At 39.1% G+C, this 18,778-nt stretch overlaps 3 protein-coding genes across 3 annotated transcripts in view; 1 reads left to right on the plus strand and 2 right to left on the minus strand.

Annotated features, from left to right (window-relative positions):
* Positions 1-3,067, plus strand: part of FAM162A (family with sequence similarity 162 member A) — a 30,403-nt gene extending 27,336 nt beyond the window's left edge. The window contains exons 4-5 of the mRNA XM_032480346.1: positions 370-478; positions 2,843-3,067. Of these exons, the coding sequence (XP_032336237.1) occupies positions 370-478; positions 2,843-2,935 (202 nt within the window). The 3' untranslated portion in view covers positions 2,936-3,067. The remainder of the gene's footprint in view (positions 1-369; positions 479-2,842) is intronic.
* Positions 3,068-4,735: 1,668 nt separating this feature from the next.
* WDR5B (WD repeat domain 5B) lies at positions 4,736-7,290 on the minus strand. Its single transcript, XM_006189861.3, has one exon. The coding sequence runs from the start codon at positions 6,799-6,801 to the stop codon at positions 5,809-5,811; it is 993 nt and encodes a 330-aa protein (XP_006189923.1). The 5' UTR covers positions 6,802-7,290; the 3' UTR covers positions 4,736-5,808.
* Positions 7,291-14,083: 6,793 nt separating this feature from the next.
* Positions 14,084-18,778, minus strand: part of KPNA1 (karyopherin subunit alpha 1) — a 56,248-nt gene continuing 51,553 nt past the window's right edge. The window contains exons 13-14 of the mRNA XM_032480336.1: positions 17,822-18,000; positions 14,084-16,404 (exon numbers count right to left, since the gene is read on the minus strand). Of these exons, the coding sequence (XP_032336227.1) occupies positions 16,217-16,404; positions 17,822-18,000 (367 nt within the window). The 3' untranslated portion in view covers positions 14,084-16,216. The remainder of the gene's footprint in view (positions 16,405-17,821; positions 18,001-18,778) is intronic.

An 18,778-nucleotide genomic window follows, 5' to 3' on the forward strand; every position in this document is an offset into this window, starting at 1 on the left:
GTTACGTGGCGATCGATCTTGCAGCTTTGGTTGTATGAGATCTTCTGCCAGCGTTCATTGGCTAGTCTGTGAGAATTGTTCCACACATAGATGTATTTTTGATGTATTTGTCAGGGAAGGTGCTCCACATCCTTCTATTCTTCCATCTTGATCTCCACCCCCTTATTGTGTTTTATATAGAAGTATAAAGTGAATGGTGAAAATGCTCCATCCTCCCCAAAGTCTACAAGATCTCTAGGCCCCACCTCCTTTTTTATATTGATAGGCACTACTCTACTCCTGATTTATGAGACACAGAGATTTATATCCTTCTGGAAACTTTAGAAGGAGGAAAGTTAACTTGCTCTCATGATCTCATTGTATTACCAGGTTTGAGATGCTCGATGCTGCAAAGAACAAGATCCGGGTGAAGATCAGCTATGTGATGATTGCTTTGACAGTGGCAGGATGCATCTTGATGATTATTGAGGGCAAGAAGGTGAGAGTGGACATCCTCTCTATTTCTGTGTATTTTCCACAGAAGACCTAGTGGAAGTCAGGGGTTGACCCTTGTATTTATTCTCTGTGAAGAGGAGGCTACTTCCCACATGAGAAATGATAAGAAACAAAACAATACATTAGGATCAAACCTGGGGTATCATGCCTGAAGATAAATAGCAAATCCTAACTTCGGCAAGGTGGGAGGATTAAATTAGTTTGTGTAAAGTAAAAAAATATGTTTAGTTAACACAGATGTCATGAGTAATGTGAGACAGGAACTATGACCCTGGCATATTTAAGGACAACTCCTTGCATGTCTCTAAAGCACTCTCAGTACCTGGGCTTATTTATCCTCACTCTGCCTTAGTCCTGGTGAGCTTTCTTTACTTGACATTCAGCCAAACTGGGCCAATAGTATCCAAGTTCCTAAGCAGTACCTGGGAATTCAAGTCCAGGAATCAGATCATTATTAATAGCTATCACTAAGTGAACACTCACTGTTCCAGTATCTTGGTGTTATCTTATTTGAACCTCATAACAACACTGCAAGATAGGTGCTATTATTAGGACCTCATTTAGATGAGGAAACATAGTTTAGAAAGCTCTAGTAAAACTTACCCAAGGTCACACATCTCCCTAATGGCAGAGCCATAGTTTGCACCCTGACCTGTCTAATTGAGGTGGTAGTGAAAGTGCTCCCACTTACTGAGTGCTCATTCTATAGCAGATACTGTTAAACTCATTTATCACCACACTAATCCCAGGAACCTAAGAGGTATGTTCCCTTATTAGCCCTGTTTTATAAAAGAAGAACCTGAAGCTTAGAGATGTTAAATAATTTCCCCAAAGTTTCACAGCTAATAAGTGGCAAGACCAAAGTTTAGAGCCAAGTTTGCCAGTTACCAAACTGCATACTGTACTATTCTGTGATTAAAGTAGTTATTTTTATATGCAGCAGTACTGATCAAACCCTTATTTTAATTCCATGTCTAATTCTATATATCACAGCTTCCATGTGGAGAGAAATGTCTTATACCTATTAATCAGATGTTAAAAGGGTTCTTCCACAGGCCCAGTGGTAACTGACTTCCTTATCCCCAGTGAGTCCAGAGTAAAAGAAATGACCCTCTGGCCCTCTTTGGGAGTCTTGGCATGGGAAGTACTGACCATTTAGGCTGACGTGATGGGAGCACAAAGGGCAAGTGTGGAGGCCTGGGTGAAGTTCCCTTGACAGCTCTGTTCCTGCCCCACTTCAGTACTTCTTCCGTCTCCCTCTTTGACCTCTCATGCTTAGTTCTCAGACTGAAACCTACAGAAGCATGTGGACAGGACATGGAGGTTTCTAGAATTCTGAGAAATCTACATTGCTTGTGTCTACTTAATTATAGTAGCTGAGTGTAAATACTCCAGAAAGAAATCACTCCCTGAGATCTCCTCTAGCCTCATCCAAGGGTTTATGCTGTATAATTTATAGAGTTCCTCTCCTCTTCTGAACCATAAAATTGTGTCACTTCTCTTCTATGGAACTATCCATTACTAAAAAGTTGGTCAACTCTACTGGAATGAAGAACTTTTGAACTTCATGTGATTTAGAAGTTAGCCATTGTATGTTTTGTCCTTTCCACCAGTTTACCCTTCTCATTCTCCTCCCTTCTCAGTACCAGATTCTTTACATGTGAAATCACACAGATAGAAGAAAATACCACCTTGTAGGGTGGTATTCACTTCTCTGGTAAAAATATTTGAAACTGGTTTGTTTATGTAAGCATCACAGAAGTGTAACAAGTCATATAGGGAAACAAGGGAAGAGGTTGTTTGCCTCCCTCCCTGCTGTTTGCTCTCAGAGGACGGAGTAGCAGGGCAGACACTGTTGGAGTCATTGGTGGTGGTATTTGGTCAAGTCTGGGATCCTCCAAGCTGAATGTTCATGGTAAAAGAGGAGTAAGGAACCAGAGGGGTGTGAAAGTATACAAATGAGTTGGGGGAGGAGAAATGGTAGCAACAAAGAAAAGTGAGAGGAGAAAAAAAGGGACAGAAATGGAAATGAGAAGATATTTAATACTAAAGAGAGGAAAAGAGAAAGACAAAGGAATTAATTATAAAGGGAGAAAAGAGGCTAGAAGATTTAAAGAAAGAAGCCAGGAGGGAGGAGGTGGAGGTGTGCCATTCCTCTCTTGTGCCGGGCGGATGGGCTACTGCACTAGGAAGAGTCCCCATGGAGGGGAGTGCTGTGCCCAGTACGCACACAGCAGGCCCTCCACGCCTGTACTGCCCGCGACAGCCTGGCAGCTTTGGTGCAAGGTAATGACATCCTCCCCAAACTGGCATCAATAATCACTTGTTCAAATTTGTTTCACTGTAGGCTGCCAAAAGAAACGAGTCTTTAGCAAGCATGAACTTAGAAAAGAAAGCTCGTCTGAGAGAGGAAGCTGCTGTGAAGGCCAAAACAGAGTAGCAGACATACCCATGTTGGCTGATTTTGAAAATCCAGAAAGTGTTGCAGCAACAAGCATCTATAACAAAGAATGTGGTATGAGTTTCCCTATGTCTGCTCTAGAGCTACAAATAAATTTTCTTAAAGAAATGACTTGTCTATATTTTATAGGTTTGATCCAGATCAAATGCAGCCTCTCAGCTTTTTGGAGAAGATGAAAGAATGAAAAATGAGACAACTCATTTGCACTTTAATTCTTCTTTAGTGAGTCAGGTACCATATCTTTCTTTAACTTCTATTACTGAAGTCTCATCTCCCCAGAAGCCAAAAAGGCTTCTACTTCTGCATTTCTCTCTTCCTGGGTCCTCATTTCTAGAGATACAGACCGCCAGCTGAGTACACCGCCCAGGGCACGTTGGAGCACTAACCTCCCCAGATGCCATAGTGCTTCTCAAGAGCTCTGAGAAGCAGCCAGACCATGCTCTGCCATCGTCCGGTGTGTGCTGGCAAAGGCTTTTAGAACAGTCTCTGGAAAAGTCCTGGCAGGGTGATGATGGATGTCTGGTCTCAAGTTCTGAGGACTTTGAAATCTTAGCACCGTGGAGTAGCTTGGTGCCAGCACAGCCACCTCTCCCACTCCGTGGCTTAGAATTCCCAGCTGGTCCTTTTCCTTCTACCTTTATACAAAACTTCTCTATGATAGAAATCTATCAGATGTGTTTTCTTATTAAATTAGTGTTTAAATTAGTGTTGAGGATAAGCATTTGCACCTGGTACATATCCTATTTACACTTCGACAGGGACGCCACGGTGTCATGTATTTAGGTACGGATGCTGGGTTCTATTTATATATTTCATTTATTCTCACATGCTTCATGAGGATCAACAGATGGCAAGTCCTCATAGTCATCCCAACTGCTGGTTCTCCCCCAAGGGTCAGAACAGATTAAAAAGCAATATATGTAGCTGTTTGGGAATTTGGTTTAATAAAATGCTCAGTGAGAGGTAGTGCACCTCTCCACCTACAGCATCATAGTCTACCTGAAGATGTTAATTATGTCTGTCGTATACTTTAGAGGGCTTTGACTGTAGCCTCTTTTTAGATATCAAGCTCTTTGATTTTTATCACTTGCAGATTTATCATCAAAAAAAAGCATTGTTTCATATATATATTAGCAGATTAGTTTTTCTTGATTATTTTGGAACATTTATGTTACATCTTATCTAAACCAGTGTTTTAGACAGGAGTTAATCTCAGTGAACTTCTGTTGAAAGTAAGTAATCTTTCTTCATAAAATACCGTTTTTAACTTCTAAAGAAGCATTTTTAAGTGTTTTATCTTGGAGATTTATATGTTTGATTAAGTCAAAGCTCACAAATGCTACCATGTGGCAAGAATTTAAACAGTATTTTCTCATTTGTGTCAAGTCTTCTATTCAGTAAATTGTGCTTTTGGGGGGGTTAAATATAAATTTCTTGACCAGAATTTCATAACTGCCCCTATATAATCCCAGTTCTCCCAGCACCCTCACATATTAACTTCTTAGCAGTCATACCTTGCTAGTAACCCTAACATCTTATATTCATTAGAACTTGTCAAGCAAATCAGATTTCATGAGCACTACAAGGTACTATAGATACAAAAGAAGAGTTTTGCCCTTGTTGCTTTCATTTAAATGATTGTTGTACTATTTTTTTACTTAATTCCTGGATTATTTTTTCACATTTATCATGTCTCTATAGGTAAAGTGGGCAGAAACATTTTCCACTTTATATTTCTTATAAGCCCTGTTTGAATAAAGTTAATATGTGAGGCAATGGTTAGATACTTTTCATTTTAATCAACAAAAATAATCATATGGGGAATTGATTCCAAAAGTTTATTGAAAGCAGGCAAAGAGTGGAAGTTGGGATGGTGGTTTAATTGTCAATCAAACATGACTTGAGTCCCTTCTATATACAAAAACAGAATACAAAGATGAATAAAACATACTTGACTCCACAGAGCTCATAATTTGCTGAAACCATTACAATACAAACTGGTAAATTACATGTTTTGAACTTTATAACAGAAGCTATAGAAAGAAGCAAGAAAAGCTTATTCAGCTGTCAGCTCTGGTTAGAGTCAGGCAGGCAGTATGACTCCACAAAGTGGTGCTTTCTGAACTGGGTCTGAAGAGTGGGTCAGACATAATGAAAGAGCACAGCCTCACCATTCAGACATTGAGCTTGCCCCGAGAATCAGAAGAGGGCAGTCTGACAAGTTTGTGAGAGTCCTTTCAGTAAAATGTCATTTTTAATTTTGTTCTGGTTTATTTTTACTTTTTATGTTGATAAAAACTTAAAATTTTTAGACGCCAGAACAAACGCAACCATGACTTATTTTTCCCATTGCAGGCTGATTCCACATCCAGTCTCACGTCCTATCATGTAGGCTGTCACTTAAATCTCCAATCACCACCATCCCAGACTTATTCTCTTACTCATCTGATCTCCCAAACCAAAAACCTTAGAGTTATTCCAAACTCCCTTGCTCCCCTCATTTAATCACTCACCCTGTCTTGTGAGCCTTACTTCTAAATATTTATCAAATACACTGATCCTCTAGAATAGTCATTGAGAGGAATAGAATGGGAATCTGTTCAATGACAGCCACAAGAAAGTAGTAACAGATTTCAAGATTAAAAGTCAGTAGCCCTGGGATCTAGACTTGCTTTTCCAATGTCTTGCCTTGTAAACTCAGGTTACAGGTTTTAAAATCTTATAATCCAAGACAATGTTAAAAAGAAATGCAAAACCATGACAAAATTGAGAGAGACCATCTTTTTAAAATACCTAACCTTAAAAAAATTTTTTTTTGCCAGTTTGGTTCTACTACTTGATTTCTCAAGGGTTTAGTAGTTACTCATCCACAGTTTAACTGTTTTGTCATTTCCTAATGCTGCTGATGCAATGATGTTTTCTGTAGGATGGCAAGCTGCTGAGATTACGACATCTGTATGACCTTGTAATTTCTGTACAATCTCTTTAGTCTGAAGGTTCCAAATGTAAACCAGGTTATCCTCTGAACCAGACACAATCCACTTTCCACCAGTAACTGAAAAATTGGCAAATATGCAGTATTTCTCATTCTTATGACCAGTGTATGTCTTCAGGCATCTGCCTCTGCTATAATCCCATAGTTTAAGAGTATTGTCCAAAGTTGCAATAAGAATGTATTTACCGTTGGGAGAAAATTTTACAAAAGAAACAGGAGGGTTATCATCATCAACAAGTGTTTTTAAACACTGACCTGATGCAGCATCCCAGATTCGACAGACACCATCATAGCTACCTGACACTATCAAGGACCCACTACAATTAAAATGAACAGCAGAAACTGGGTCAGAATGAGCAGACAAAGTTTTAAGGCACTTTCCTGTTTTCACCTCCCATATTTTCACGCTCTCATCAAAAGATCCTGAAATGATGAGGTTGGATGGTGGGTTGAAATTACAGCAAAAAACATAATTACTGTGTCCTTTCAATGTTTTCAAACATTTTCCAGATCTCACATCCCAGATTTTTAGAGTTTTATCATCTGAGGCAGAAACAAGACGACTGGAATCTGATGACCAGGCAACATCTGATATTTCCAGAGTGTGACCTTTAAGAGTTTTCTCATATTTTCCATCGTAGGCTCCCCAAATTATAATAACTTTATCAGCAGAAGAACTTGCTAGCCATTCTCCATTAGGACTAAATTTAACTGACGATACTGCTTCCGTATGTCCCACGAGAGTAAATTTGAGAGCATAGTTAGGTTTTTCAGGTATTTGTTTGCTCCGATTGGCTGATGAGGGGAGTGCCGACTCTGCTTTGTCATCTCCTGACTCCTCTGTAGCCATGGCTCTGAAGCTCCAAGTCAGTAGGTTGGTTAGGAGTCAGGCCCTGAACCAGGCAGCCAGTATTTTGGCATTCTGCCCAGCAACATGAAGATAAAAAACATCGGACTCAAAAATAAACAGCCTTTTAATAATTACACTTTTTGGATCGTCTTTAAACTACGATATACACTGATAAAGCAGCACGGCTTGGACCACTTCAGTTTTTCCTCACTTCCTCCTTTGTAAACAAGTAACTTGAGAAACACTATTTACAGGGTCCTGTGCTCAGTCCGCAAGTAAGATATTCATGTTGGGTATTCCGCGAATGTATAAGACAGTCCAAAGCTGCGCGCATTGCGGTGGGGCGGCGGGGAGTCTCTACAGAAAGTACTTTTCACCGCCCCGCCCCTCAGCTCGGAACTGTTTGAGAACACTGAACAACTCTACCCGTCAGACTTTAGGTACTTGAGCATGAATGGATTACCGCTTTAAACAGAAGATTTCAGAAGCTAAGCGAAAACTTGCGTAGGCACTGTTGCTCGAGACCGGGGCCTGCCGGCGACACCGCGGCGTAGCAAGTGACTCTGGAGGCAGGATAGCCGGGCGCATGTGCAGGCCTAGCCCCCGCCCACCACCCCCACTTCCGAGCCGAGGTGACCGACGGGAGAGACGAGCTTGCGCTTGCGCTTGCGCTTGCGCTTGCGCAGAAGGCATCTGCATATTCTTCCGGCTCCGTCCGCTGGCTCCGTCCGCTGGCTCCGTCCGCTGGCTCCGTCCGCTGGCTCCGTCCGCTGGCTCCGTCCGCTGGCTCCGTCCCTGCGCGTTCCCTGGGCTGCTTGCTTGGGCGAGTGAGGTGAGCAGGGTTTCTCCCAGACCTGACTGGCTACTGTGGGAAGCAGTGAATGTTTCCAAGAACGTGCATTTCTTTTTGGAGACCGTGTGACGAGAAAGGACTGAATTATGCGGTGTTCGCGGCCGCAGGGTTAAGCCCGCATTTGAAAGTAAGCCTTTCGGACTGCGCATTTGGGGGATGTAGGGACCGTGGGTCCATCCATCTGCGGGTGATTCTTTGTGAGCTCCTGCTTCACAGGTGGCTTTCGTTCTGTTCCCTTCCACTTGTGGTCGAGAGCCTGGGTACGAAAGGGCTGCAAGTAGGCAAGGGGAACGTAGCCAGATTTATGCCCAGATTGTAAGACTCCTGGTTCAGAAGTATTCCCTAAACGTTTCGGGAAGGATAAAGAATATGTGTTAGGCGCGTTTGAAGGCCAGTGCTCAGGTAGCCTCACATGGTAGTGCCGAGGGGAAATAAGCAGACGTTTGTTTTAGCACTTGTAGTTTAAAACGTCCAAGGAAAATTAAGGGGAGTTCAGATCTGCATAGGTGCTTGGGACAGAAAAGGTCGAATGGGGTTGGAAATGTGTGAGGTTACTCGTAATTAGGCTTTCGTACGCTCTCCCTAGCTTTGAGAAATGATTAATGGCTGTGAAAGTATGTAGAGGATACATGCTTTTCAGGTGTAAATTACTCTTTTAAACAAGAATAGGTTTACCAGAAATGGAAGCCTGACTAGTTTCTCCAATCCTGTACAGTCTGCCCCTTGGTATATGCAGGGGATTGGTTCCAGGACACCTCTGCCCCCATACCAAAATATCCTGGATGCTCAAGTCCTTTGTATAAAATAGCGTATTATTTTCATATAACCTACTTGTATCTTATCCTATAACTTTAAGTCATCTGTACATTACTTACAATACCTAATACAGTATAAATGCTACGTAAAGAGTTGCGGGGGTGAAACAAATTCAAGCTTTGCTTTTTGAAACTTTATGGAATTTTGAGGGGAATATTTTTGATCTGTGATTGGTTGAATCCGAGGATGTGTAACCCACAGGTACAGAGGGTTGACTGTAATTGCTCAGTAAAGAGTGCCCAAGAGAGGCTATGAGTATTCTGCTTGAAAGGTTTTCTTGGTAGCCAGTTGAAGTCGAGGCTAATAGCTCTTTTGGTATTTTCTGTCAAGAATTAAAGCGTTTGGAAACAGAGGGTCTCTTATCATATACTTATTGGGAATAATTGAAAGCCTTGCTTTTGTAAGGCATAACAGCATAAGTAGTTCACCATATGATAAACTAGTAAAAACCTTATTAAGACCCTACTACTCTAGTTTGGAATTTCGACAGGAATTTGACAAACGCTTTCTCTTAGCTAGTGCAAATTAATGATACAAACACAATGAGGAGGTGCTGAGAGTGGGAAGAGCATCTTTAAAATGGTTTGGAGCATCCATTTATATACATTAAATTATGACTCTTAGCTGCTTATTGAGACAAAGCCACCATTGACCTCTCCTCTGTAACATTTTAAAAAGAGAAAACTTTTATCTCCGTTTAACTTAATATTCAATTCTGATTAAACTCCACCTCCTCCCTCTCCTTTCCTCCTCCCATTAGCCTGGTTAGTGTGATTTTTACTGGGAAGCTTAGGAACCTACTAAATTCTGCATCAGTTGAAACAATTTTCCTTTTTATTAACTTATTAAAAAATAAATTAAAAGGACTTCACGGAACAAGCATAGGCTTTGTTTCAAAGAATATAAGTAAATCTGAATTTTTCCAATTACTTGATGCACTAGGACAGGAAAGAAAGGAAGCTAGACCAAGTAAACACATGACATGACGGTTGGGACGGGGTGTTGGTGCTGGAGTATATTTAGCCCACTGGAAATATGACAAGCATGGGCGAGGGCACACAATTAAGAGTGTGTTGACAGGAATGTACAGAAATGGTTTTTGTCAGATTTTCCTAGAATTTGAATGGAGAAATTTCCGGTATTAAAATTCGTTTCTCCGTGTCTGGAATGTTTTATGAATAGCATCAGGAACGCATATAGCTAGTTAAATCTTTATTCATTAGTCATGTTCTAATATTAACATGTAGTCCTAATATTGTTCTTATGGATTAGGACTGAGAATTTCATAGTCTACTTCCTTGGGAGGAGGAAGCAGCAGCAGCTGCGGAGTGTGGGAACAGGGACTGCTGATACAAGTGAGTCCAGACTGGCTGAAGCCAAAGTTAAGAGATTTGCTTTAAGGGCTCTCAAGCAAAGTTCCTTACTCAGTCCCATTTTTAACAATTTCTATTTTTGCTGACTCTAAATCTTCACCAGATAGGTGATTTGGAAGTTTCTCTCCCTTTAAACTTCCTTTAAATTCCCGTGAGAGTTTTAGAAAGTCTCATCTGTGATTGAAAGGTTTATTTTCCTTGCCACTCAGTAAAGTTGCAAATATTTTAAGTAGAAATATTGCCACAAATGGGTCTTTTTTTAAATAAAAGAGAATTGGGGTTATGTGTTTCAGACCTTAACTATGGCCTTGGAATGATTCCTGTGCTAAGGAACAGCTTGACTAAAGTGAGACGGGGCATTAAAATATTTAACAGGTGTTAATTGATTTAAAAACTGGGACTGCCCCTAGCAAACCAGCAGTGAATGTTGACTGCTGGACTACTCTCCTCATTATCACATCTTGGAAGATGCTACACTCTTAATATGCTAGTTACACTCCAGCCTGCCCAGATCTCTCCCCACCACTGTTGTCTTCTAGGTTTCTGTTTTCTCCTTACCCATGAATAATGCTGGGCCCAAGTGGTTTAGGTAAAGCAGTGACCCATACGGTGGACACCCATTGGCTCCTTTGGCTTCCTCAGGTTAAGTGGGTATAAAGAAATTTAGAGAGTAGTTAACTTATTTTTCAAAATGGCAAATGAAATAGGGGCAACAGTCGCCTAAGCTAGCTTTAATAAACTTGAAAACCCAGCAATCGTGCACTATAGATTATAGTGTAGTCTACTCGAACTAAGACTGTTTTAAGATTTTGTTTTGTTTTCAGAAAAAATACCTGGTCAGTGGAATCTTTCAAAAATGGTAAAGAAGCAATCACAGAATGAAGAAATACACATCTTTGTTTCTACTGATTTATCACTTAAATTTGGAGGTATGCATAAAGAGAATGTTCTCATGCAGCAATACATACAATATGTAAAAATGAAAGACATTTAATAGCCTAAGGCAACCACAAGCTTCCACATTGGTTGGATATAATTGGCCAAAAAAGTTTTCTTCTTAATTTTAGAGTATGCCGGAAGAGACTGATGAACTATTTTGGGTATGTATAAACATATGGGGTTGATTAGGTACTAGTTACCCTGTAAAGTATACCCATTAACTTTTCTCAGAAGGTGTAAGTTGGGTAGTTTTATATATATATATATATATATATATATAACAAAAATCTGCTATGAAAATGTTAAGGTTAAGTTATGTCCCCTGAAAGGGAACTACATATAAAACACATGTTGAGACACTAGCTTTAAGACTTGTTAATCCTGGTGTCAAACAGCAGCATAAAGGAATTCCTTTGATCTTTCTTTTGTAACCAAGTACCCTTTACTACTATCACATAGATGCACATTCCTTTAGTCATTTAATATTTATTGAATGTCTGCTTTGTGCAAGGCACTCATCCATGGCCTGACCTACCACATTCAGGTACAAAGAATCATTAGAGCCATTCCAAATCAAAGTGTAAGAACACTTTGAAAAGGACAGAGTGGTCAAAATGATGAGGTAAGCAGAATATATTCAACATTAAACGGTCTTTTTAAAGCTTTGGACACTCCTTGGGAGGGTATTCCTTTAGGAAGTCAGCTTCATTAAATTCACATCCATGGATGGCCCTGCTCTCTACAGCACTATTTCTTCATTCCAAAGCCTTTCTCTGTCAGTACTTTCTACTTTTGAGTTCGTTGAATGGAAACATGTTTCTGAGCTTAGCTGTTATGCTGCTAAACTCAAAACCAATCATTTGTATAGTATTTTTAACTTTTTTTGGTCAGGCCATATAGAATTTTAGCACCACAGAAGGGGAAAGATGTTTGGATTGAGAGCGTCTCCACTCCAGAATATGTAACCTAAAAGCAATTTATACCTGATTTAGTCATTCCAAGTGTGATGATAAGGAAGAATCAGAAAGAATGGCCCAGTGAAAAAGCTGGCTCACCTGTGGCTGCTGTAAGTCTAGTTCTGGGAATTCCTGGCACAGAACACCTCCACCATGACTACCACTTCTTCAAGACACACAACCTGCAGGGCTTTTCCCCACTTTTGGACAGTGTCTAAGGGTTGTGGCAGAGTAAATTCTCCTAAGTCTTGATTTTGTCACCTACAACATAGTGACAATTGTCCACCTCTAGAGTAGTTGAAGGATTAAATAAGAAAAAGTGAGTGCCCTTTAGCCAGGCACCTGGAACACAACAGTGATTTAAATAAAAACTAGTTGCCTTTATCTGACCTGTAGGAACACAGACTGGGACTCTTGTCTACCCTTAGCTGAAAACAGAATGGAACTGCATCTCCCCTTAATCCTCTCTTCCAACCCCAAACATCCAGATGAATTTAATGTGAAGTATCAATTGAATGTTTTAAAAATCAGCACATGATGGTATTTGTTTTAATTTACCACACATTCTTCTGATGCTCTGGTACCCATTGTTACTACCTGTCCTTTCCTGACAACACAGCATGTTACAGAATATTCTCCAAGTTAGAGCACACTGACTCTTCTCGTGCCCCATCTGGCCTTCAATTACTTTTAACTTTTAACAATACCTAAATATAATTTTAACTTTTGACAACAGAATAAGGTAGCCAAGAATATTTCCTGCCTGGGTAGTAGCCACTCTGCTCCTCACAAGAGAAAAAGGCTTTGTTAACTTCAGAAGACAAAAAAATTCAGACTTCAAGACTTCCATATGTAGGTACACCTATCTCTGCAAATGAGCCAAATTTTGGAATGGAGGAGGTAGAATATAGCAGATAAATATGAAAAATAAACAGTACCTCTTTCTTAAAGGGGAATGCCTTTTCTCTACTGAAAATCATCCTTAGACATCATAATTTCCTATTATAAAAAGCCCCAAACCTAAAACAGCTATAAAGACTTACCTATTGATACAAAAATGTTCACAAAACTGACAGCAAGAAAGAAAAGAAATCCTTCAACCTGAGGAAACTCTTTCATAATGCAGCCCCAAACTGGGGGGTTAAATAACTGAAGTATTTATTTAGCACTAGAGAAGTAAACTTAAAAGTTGTCCGTGGGTGGCCATATACAACAGAGGATTTAGTTGACAAAGTTTGGATTATAAAATATACTACATATTTTTTCTTAGGCAAAATCAGGAACAACCTGGAATAATTCAGATTTACTATGGGATAACTATCAAAGTTTGTATCTGTGACAGTAATGATGAAAAACAACCCAGAGCCCATCCAACTTTATCTGGCAGATGGAAGAAAAACAATCCTAGGGCAATAGTTTTCAAAAACAGTACAGCTGACAAAGTTAAGTTTAAAAGGGTCCTAAATACTTGGTGACAACATGAATTAAGGTGTTCTCCTAAATCTCACTGTGCTTCATGTCTGTCATCTTTACCTTTCTTGCCATTTCTCAGCCTAACCATATCTACCTGCTGGTCCTTCAGATACAGAGTGCCTTTACATCCCAAATGTTCTCAGTGTTTTTCTACAAACGTTCTCATTTCAAAGAATATACTTTGAAAGTTTGGGGGAGGAAAAAAAAAAAAAAGCAGGAAGGAAAATCCAGCCACTTTCCTTGATCAGTATAAAAAACTGCAGAAGAGTTTTCCTGTGTTGAAATTAGCATGCTTTTAACATCTTAGTGACGGGATAATTCAATAAATTGAAAGTAAATTAATACAATCTGCCAAGTAGAGAACTAAAAATAGGACTGTTTAACAGCTACCTCCTAAAATGTCATTTTAGTACCAAAAAGACTGCTTTATCAGTTCGAGCAGTTATGCTGGGATTTAACTTTTAATCAATTCCAGTTTTTACTTTTTTTGTTTTTTTTATCTTTCTTAATTCCAATTTTTATATAAAAAAAATGCACTGCAAAAAAAATTTAGCTTGTATCTCATGGTTCACGAACTCCTAGGATAGAAGACAAATTCCTGTTTTCGACAGAAAATAAACCATGTTAGTTAAAATGGACTTTGTTTTAGTTCATTCACTGAGACAGCTGGAACTGCTAGAAAAATTCCCAGTGTATGCTCTTTTTGCTAACTTGGGGAAACATTTTTTATATTTTTTCCCATTCAAACTGGTTTATCCAAATGAGCTGAATTTTTTTTAAATTATCTAAGAGAAGCTACCATGATTTAAAACATCCTAGAGAAATGATGTTAGCAGTAATTTACAGTTTAAAAAAACTCAGCCACAAAAAAGTCAAAGCTAAAAACAAGATTTTTACTATCAATCAGTGCTTCTATTACCCTTCTGAAAGAAGTTATATTTTAATGTGATGTAAAGGCAACATTGAGAGTTTTTCTTTAAATTAACCACCTAATTTGTCCCTAAAATTACAAAGAATCAAAGTCTTTTACAGGTCGAGTGCAGTAAACTAAAATGTTCTTTCAGCACAAAGCAGCACTAGAAAAAGTAACAGTTAAGAGATGGGAGTTGACTAGTTTTGCAGTGGCTGCTCCATCGATAACAGACATCAGACGGTATCCATCCAGAGCACAGACACAACTACAGACTAGATGCGAAGAATGCCTCACACGCTTGGCTGATAAATGTCCTTTGTCTTTGTATCTTTGCACTTTGAATGAAGTGGATTTTTAAAAGTTTAAATCATGTCACATAAGTTGGCTGCTTAAATTACAACATGATGAGGTATGAAAGCTCTGAGTATCCCTAACGTTCAGCAGGATTTACCAGAGAAGTATAACAGTTTGTCAGGGGAACTTCCAAATAGTTACTTTGGGGTTATAATGAATTCTAGAAGAGGACAAGATTAAAAAGGTTTAAAAGGATATTCTCTGAAAAAGAAGTGAGCAACTTTTCCTTCAGAATTCATTTTGAACAGCTCATCAACAAAAAATCTTCTCAGATGGTGTGTCCCAACATTGAGTCGAGCTGGCCAACTAGCACCAAGAAGTCGTATTGAACTCAGTTGCAGTTCTCTTGGCAATTAAGCTTATTTTTTCGTTCCAGTCCGAGCACAGATGTGGATCACTGAAGACAGCACTGGAAGCGCCATTTGCAGGTAGAGATTGAAGTCATCATTAAAAGAGCCAGAAGGTAGAAATTGTTTTTATTTTATGGGAGGGACTAGACTGGGCAGTACTAGTCAGAGATGAAATAAATCATAAGGGAACATGAGGTTATAAGAAAAAAAAAATCACTGCCCTTATTTGGGTTAAACAGGTCACATCAAGAAGATGGTTACTTAAGAAAAGGATGCTACTTACATGCAGCATGAATTCATTAAAATCAAGCTGCACCCAACTACGAAAAAAAGATTCCCTAAGAAACCTTTAAAAGTATGTGTTATTTGCCAGTCACAGAGGGGAAAAGCACCTAGGGTGAACTCCAATTTAATAAGGACCTTGATCAGGACCACAAAGCCTGAAACATTTGTTTTAATGCAGAAACAGTCTCTAATCACACTGGTTAAGTCTGGGGAAATTAGAGGGGTTTTTGTTTTTTACTTTTTTATTGAATTACAAGATACGATTTTGATTACTAAGGATTCTAAATCTTCATACCAGCATTAGAACAGAACCACTTCCAAATCCTAAGACACATAAGACCAAAGAGAAGCAGCAGCCATACAAATTAATATGTGCCCCTCTCCTTTCTGCTCTAAGGGAATCTTCAAACCAGTATCACATTAAGAGTCAAAGAGTTAATTCTTCAGCATTCCTGACAACTAGAAAGCACATTCACTGAAGGCTGAAGGTGAGGGAGCAGATGGTTTAACTTTAATATCTGTGGAGAATGGTGCCAATAAAGGAAAGAAAAACCATCCAATCTCAGTAAGGAGTAATGCAAATTTGGCTAGAAAAAGCCACCAGGTAATCCAAGGGTTCACTGTGGAAGAACTCATGAAAAGTACTCTGAAGTACGTAACAAGTCTAAACATCTCTCCTGTTGCAAGTAGTTGTGTGAAATTCAAGATAAAGGTTTAGTCTCATCTTTTAATGTCAGTATTTTTCCCCACGTTAAAGGGAATGAGGAGGGGTCTGTCTTCCTCCACAAAAAAAGGGAGCCACATTAATATGTATATATTCCCATGATTCTTTATAATATATAAGTGCGGATCTCCAAAGCCTAGGGGTTTTCCATAAGAGTGGGCCGTTCTGGTTACCCTTTTATTAGAAGGGTATTCCACCACAGAGAGCCAGAGGTTTTCCAGATGTGTGTAAGAGAGCAGGTGCGCAAGGCAAGCAAATGAGCGCAAACAGTATTATGGAAAACATTTGAGAAGTTAGCTCCATGAGGACTGTGGGCTCCACAAGAGGACTTGACTGGGTAGCCTGGTCTGACACGGGAACATGAAAGCAGAGTATTGCTTCAAAGCTGGAAACCTTCCATAGGAGCCTCACACTGCTGGAAGATGTACTGCTGCTGGCTAAGGTCAACCTGGGGTGCAATGCTGCTGTCCTCATCCTCGGTCCCAAAGTAATGCTCAATAAGGTCGAAGGCCTTCTGGTAGATCTCCTGGTTTTCATGACTCTGTAAGAACTCAATTTTATCCAGACCTAGAATGAAGAACAAAAGATAATTTGTTGTGTATTTGTTGGAAATTCCAATAAAACTATTTTGCCGTATGTCTCTTTCCATGACGTAAATGAAGATTCTCTTCTATACGTATATTTTGTAAGCATTTTGCAACAGCATAGAAAGCATTGTGGGATTACATCTGAATATTAGTATTGCAAACTGACATCTTAAATACGTATGTAAGCAATGGCCAGTACCCCCAAGCAGCAATCTCTGTTAACAGTCACCACATCATCCAGTACCTAAGGCCAGAAGCAGAAGTGCTCCTACTGGACTGTATCTATGACCTAATTATTTCTTGGCTCTGGTTCTATCTACCTAGGCTCTGAGCTATCCAATATCATTTCAACGAATGTGTAATATCGTTAAATCAGCTAGAATCAATCTCTAGTGCTTAAACTAAGAAGTCCAACTAGAATAATTAGCCAGCACATTCCCTTTACTAAGTTTAAGCCCTGTGTGAGCTCGGCTTTCTTTTACCTACAGCCATAAGCAACCTAACTGCTACAGCAATACCGACAATAAATCTCAACACTGCTCAAAAGAAAAAAATACATATTCATGTACATATCCATATATAAATACACACATGCACATCAAAAATTAGTTCTCTCCTTGGAGAAAGATCATCTGAGAAGAGAAACATTTGTCTTTTTTATACATTTCAAAATTTCTTATACTAAGCAGGTATGTGTAGTTTTTACAATCAGGTTTTTTTTAAAGTGGTGAAATGTTAGTCATTTTGGAAAACAAGTCTGCATTATCTGATAAATTTGAAGATGAATGTACCCTATGATCCCTAATTCCAATCTAAGGAATAAGTAAACCCTAGAGCGATGGTTTTCAACCCTGGCAATGCATTAAAATCACTTAGGGAACTTAAAAGGTTAGCATACTGATAAATCAATGATTAAGAGTACAGTTAAGACTGAGACTGGAAGAATGAGGAAACCAAAAGGCAGATGATGACTACTGTTTCTACTGACAACTCTTAGAAACCTTTAGACTCAGGAATACAGGAATTGGCAGGGAAGAGGGGAGTGCAATTCAAAATCAGAACTCTTACAAAAGAAAAGGAGTGGAGTTGGGCATTGTCTACAGTAGATATGGATGCTCTTGCGGCTCAGACTAGTAAGAATACAAGAGTACGTACAAGGGCAAGCAATCAGGGAACTAAGATCCTAAGAGCCTGGTGTAAAAGGGCTAAAGCAAAGGGTACTTCTCTTCACATCCACAATGCATATTCTTTTCCAGTTCTGCATACTGAACATGATTATTCGAAAGAAAAAAAAATTTTTGTATAAGTCTGCTAAAGGACAGATGTGGGCAGGCCAGAAAACCAAGGAGAAAAAGTAAAAAATAGTTTAAAGACATCTATTAAACACTCCATCTTACCATAAGCTTCTTCAATCAAAGCGCAGTAAGGATTAATGCCAGTGCCGTTCCTTTTGGCTTCTTGTTCTCCAAGTCTCAGGATATTTTCCAAGCCATTTAGGGCAACTTGTACAATCTTAGAGTCCATGACTGTGAGGAGATCACAGAGTGGCTTGATACAGCCCAGTTCTACGAGGTACCTAAATTAATACAAAGAACAGTTCAGTCAAACAAAGCTTTTAATTTCATAAAAAACTTTTATGAAATTGGTAGGAGGATCCTCCTCAAATTCACTGTAGAGATAAAAGTGGGCACTCATTCAACCATATAGCTGACACAAAAAAAGCTACAAATAAAGAAAAAAACAGTTCTGACACCATCTCCATTCTTTTTTCCCTCTACAATTATTAGACTCCAAGAAAATGGAATATTCTCTTACTTTGAGTGAGTCATCAAAATAGTACACTTTTGATTAATTTCATTTTTGTTTCTATAGGTAACCACACCCCTGAAACAGGACCCACTTGGTGCTAAAGCCAGCACAGGCCCAATAGGCCAGTTCTATTTTATACAAAGAACTCTTAAAACTCAAAAGATTAGAAAACAACTCAATCTAAAAATGGGCAACAGATCTCAACATTCATCTCAACAAAGATATACTGATGGCAAATAAGCATATGAAAAGATGCTCAACATCTTATGTGTCATTTGGGGGACTGCAAATCAAAACAATGATGCCTCTACATACCTAGTAAAATGGCTAAAATCCAAAACACTGACAATACCAAATGCTGACAAGGATGCAGAGAAACAAGCAACTCTTTTTTTTTTTGCTGGTGAAAATGCAAAATAGGATAACCACTTTGAAAGACAGCTTGGTGGCTATTTTTTTCCCCCAAACCAAAGGTTTCCATTTGATCCAGAAATCACACTCTTAATACATTTATCCACTTGAGATGAAAATTTATGTCCACACAA

Source organism: Camelus ferus, chromosome 1, assembly GCF_009834535.1.
Source record: "Camelus ferus isolate YT-003-E chromosome 1, BCGSAC_Cfer_1.0, whole genome shotgun sequence".
Classification (NCBI taxonomy): Eukaryota; Metazoa; Chordata; class Mammalia; order Artiodactyla; family Camelidae; genus Camelus; species Camelus ferus.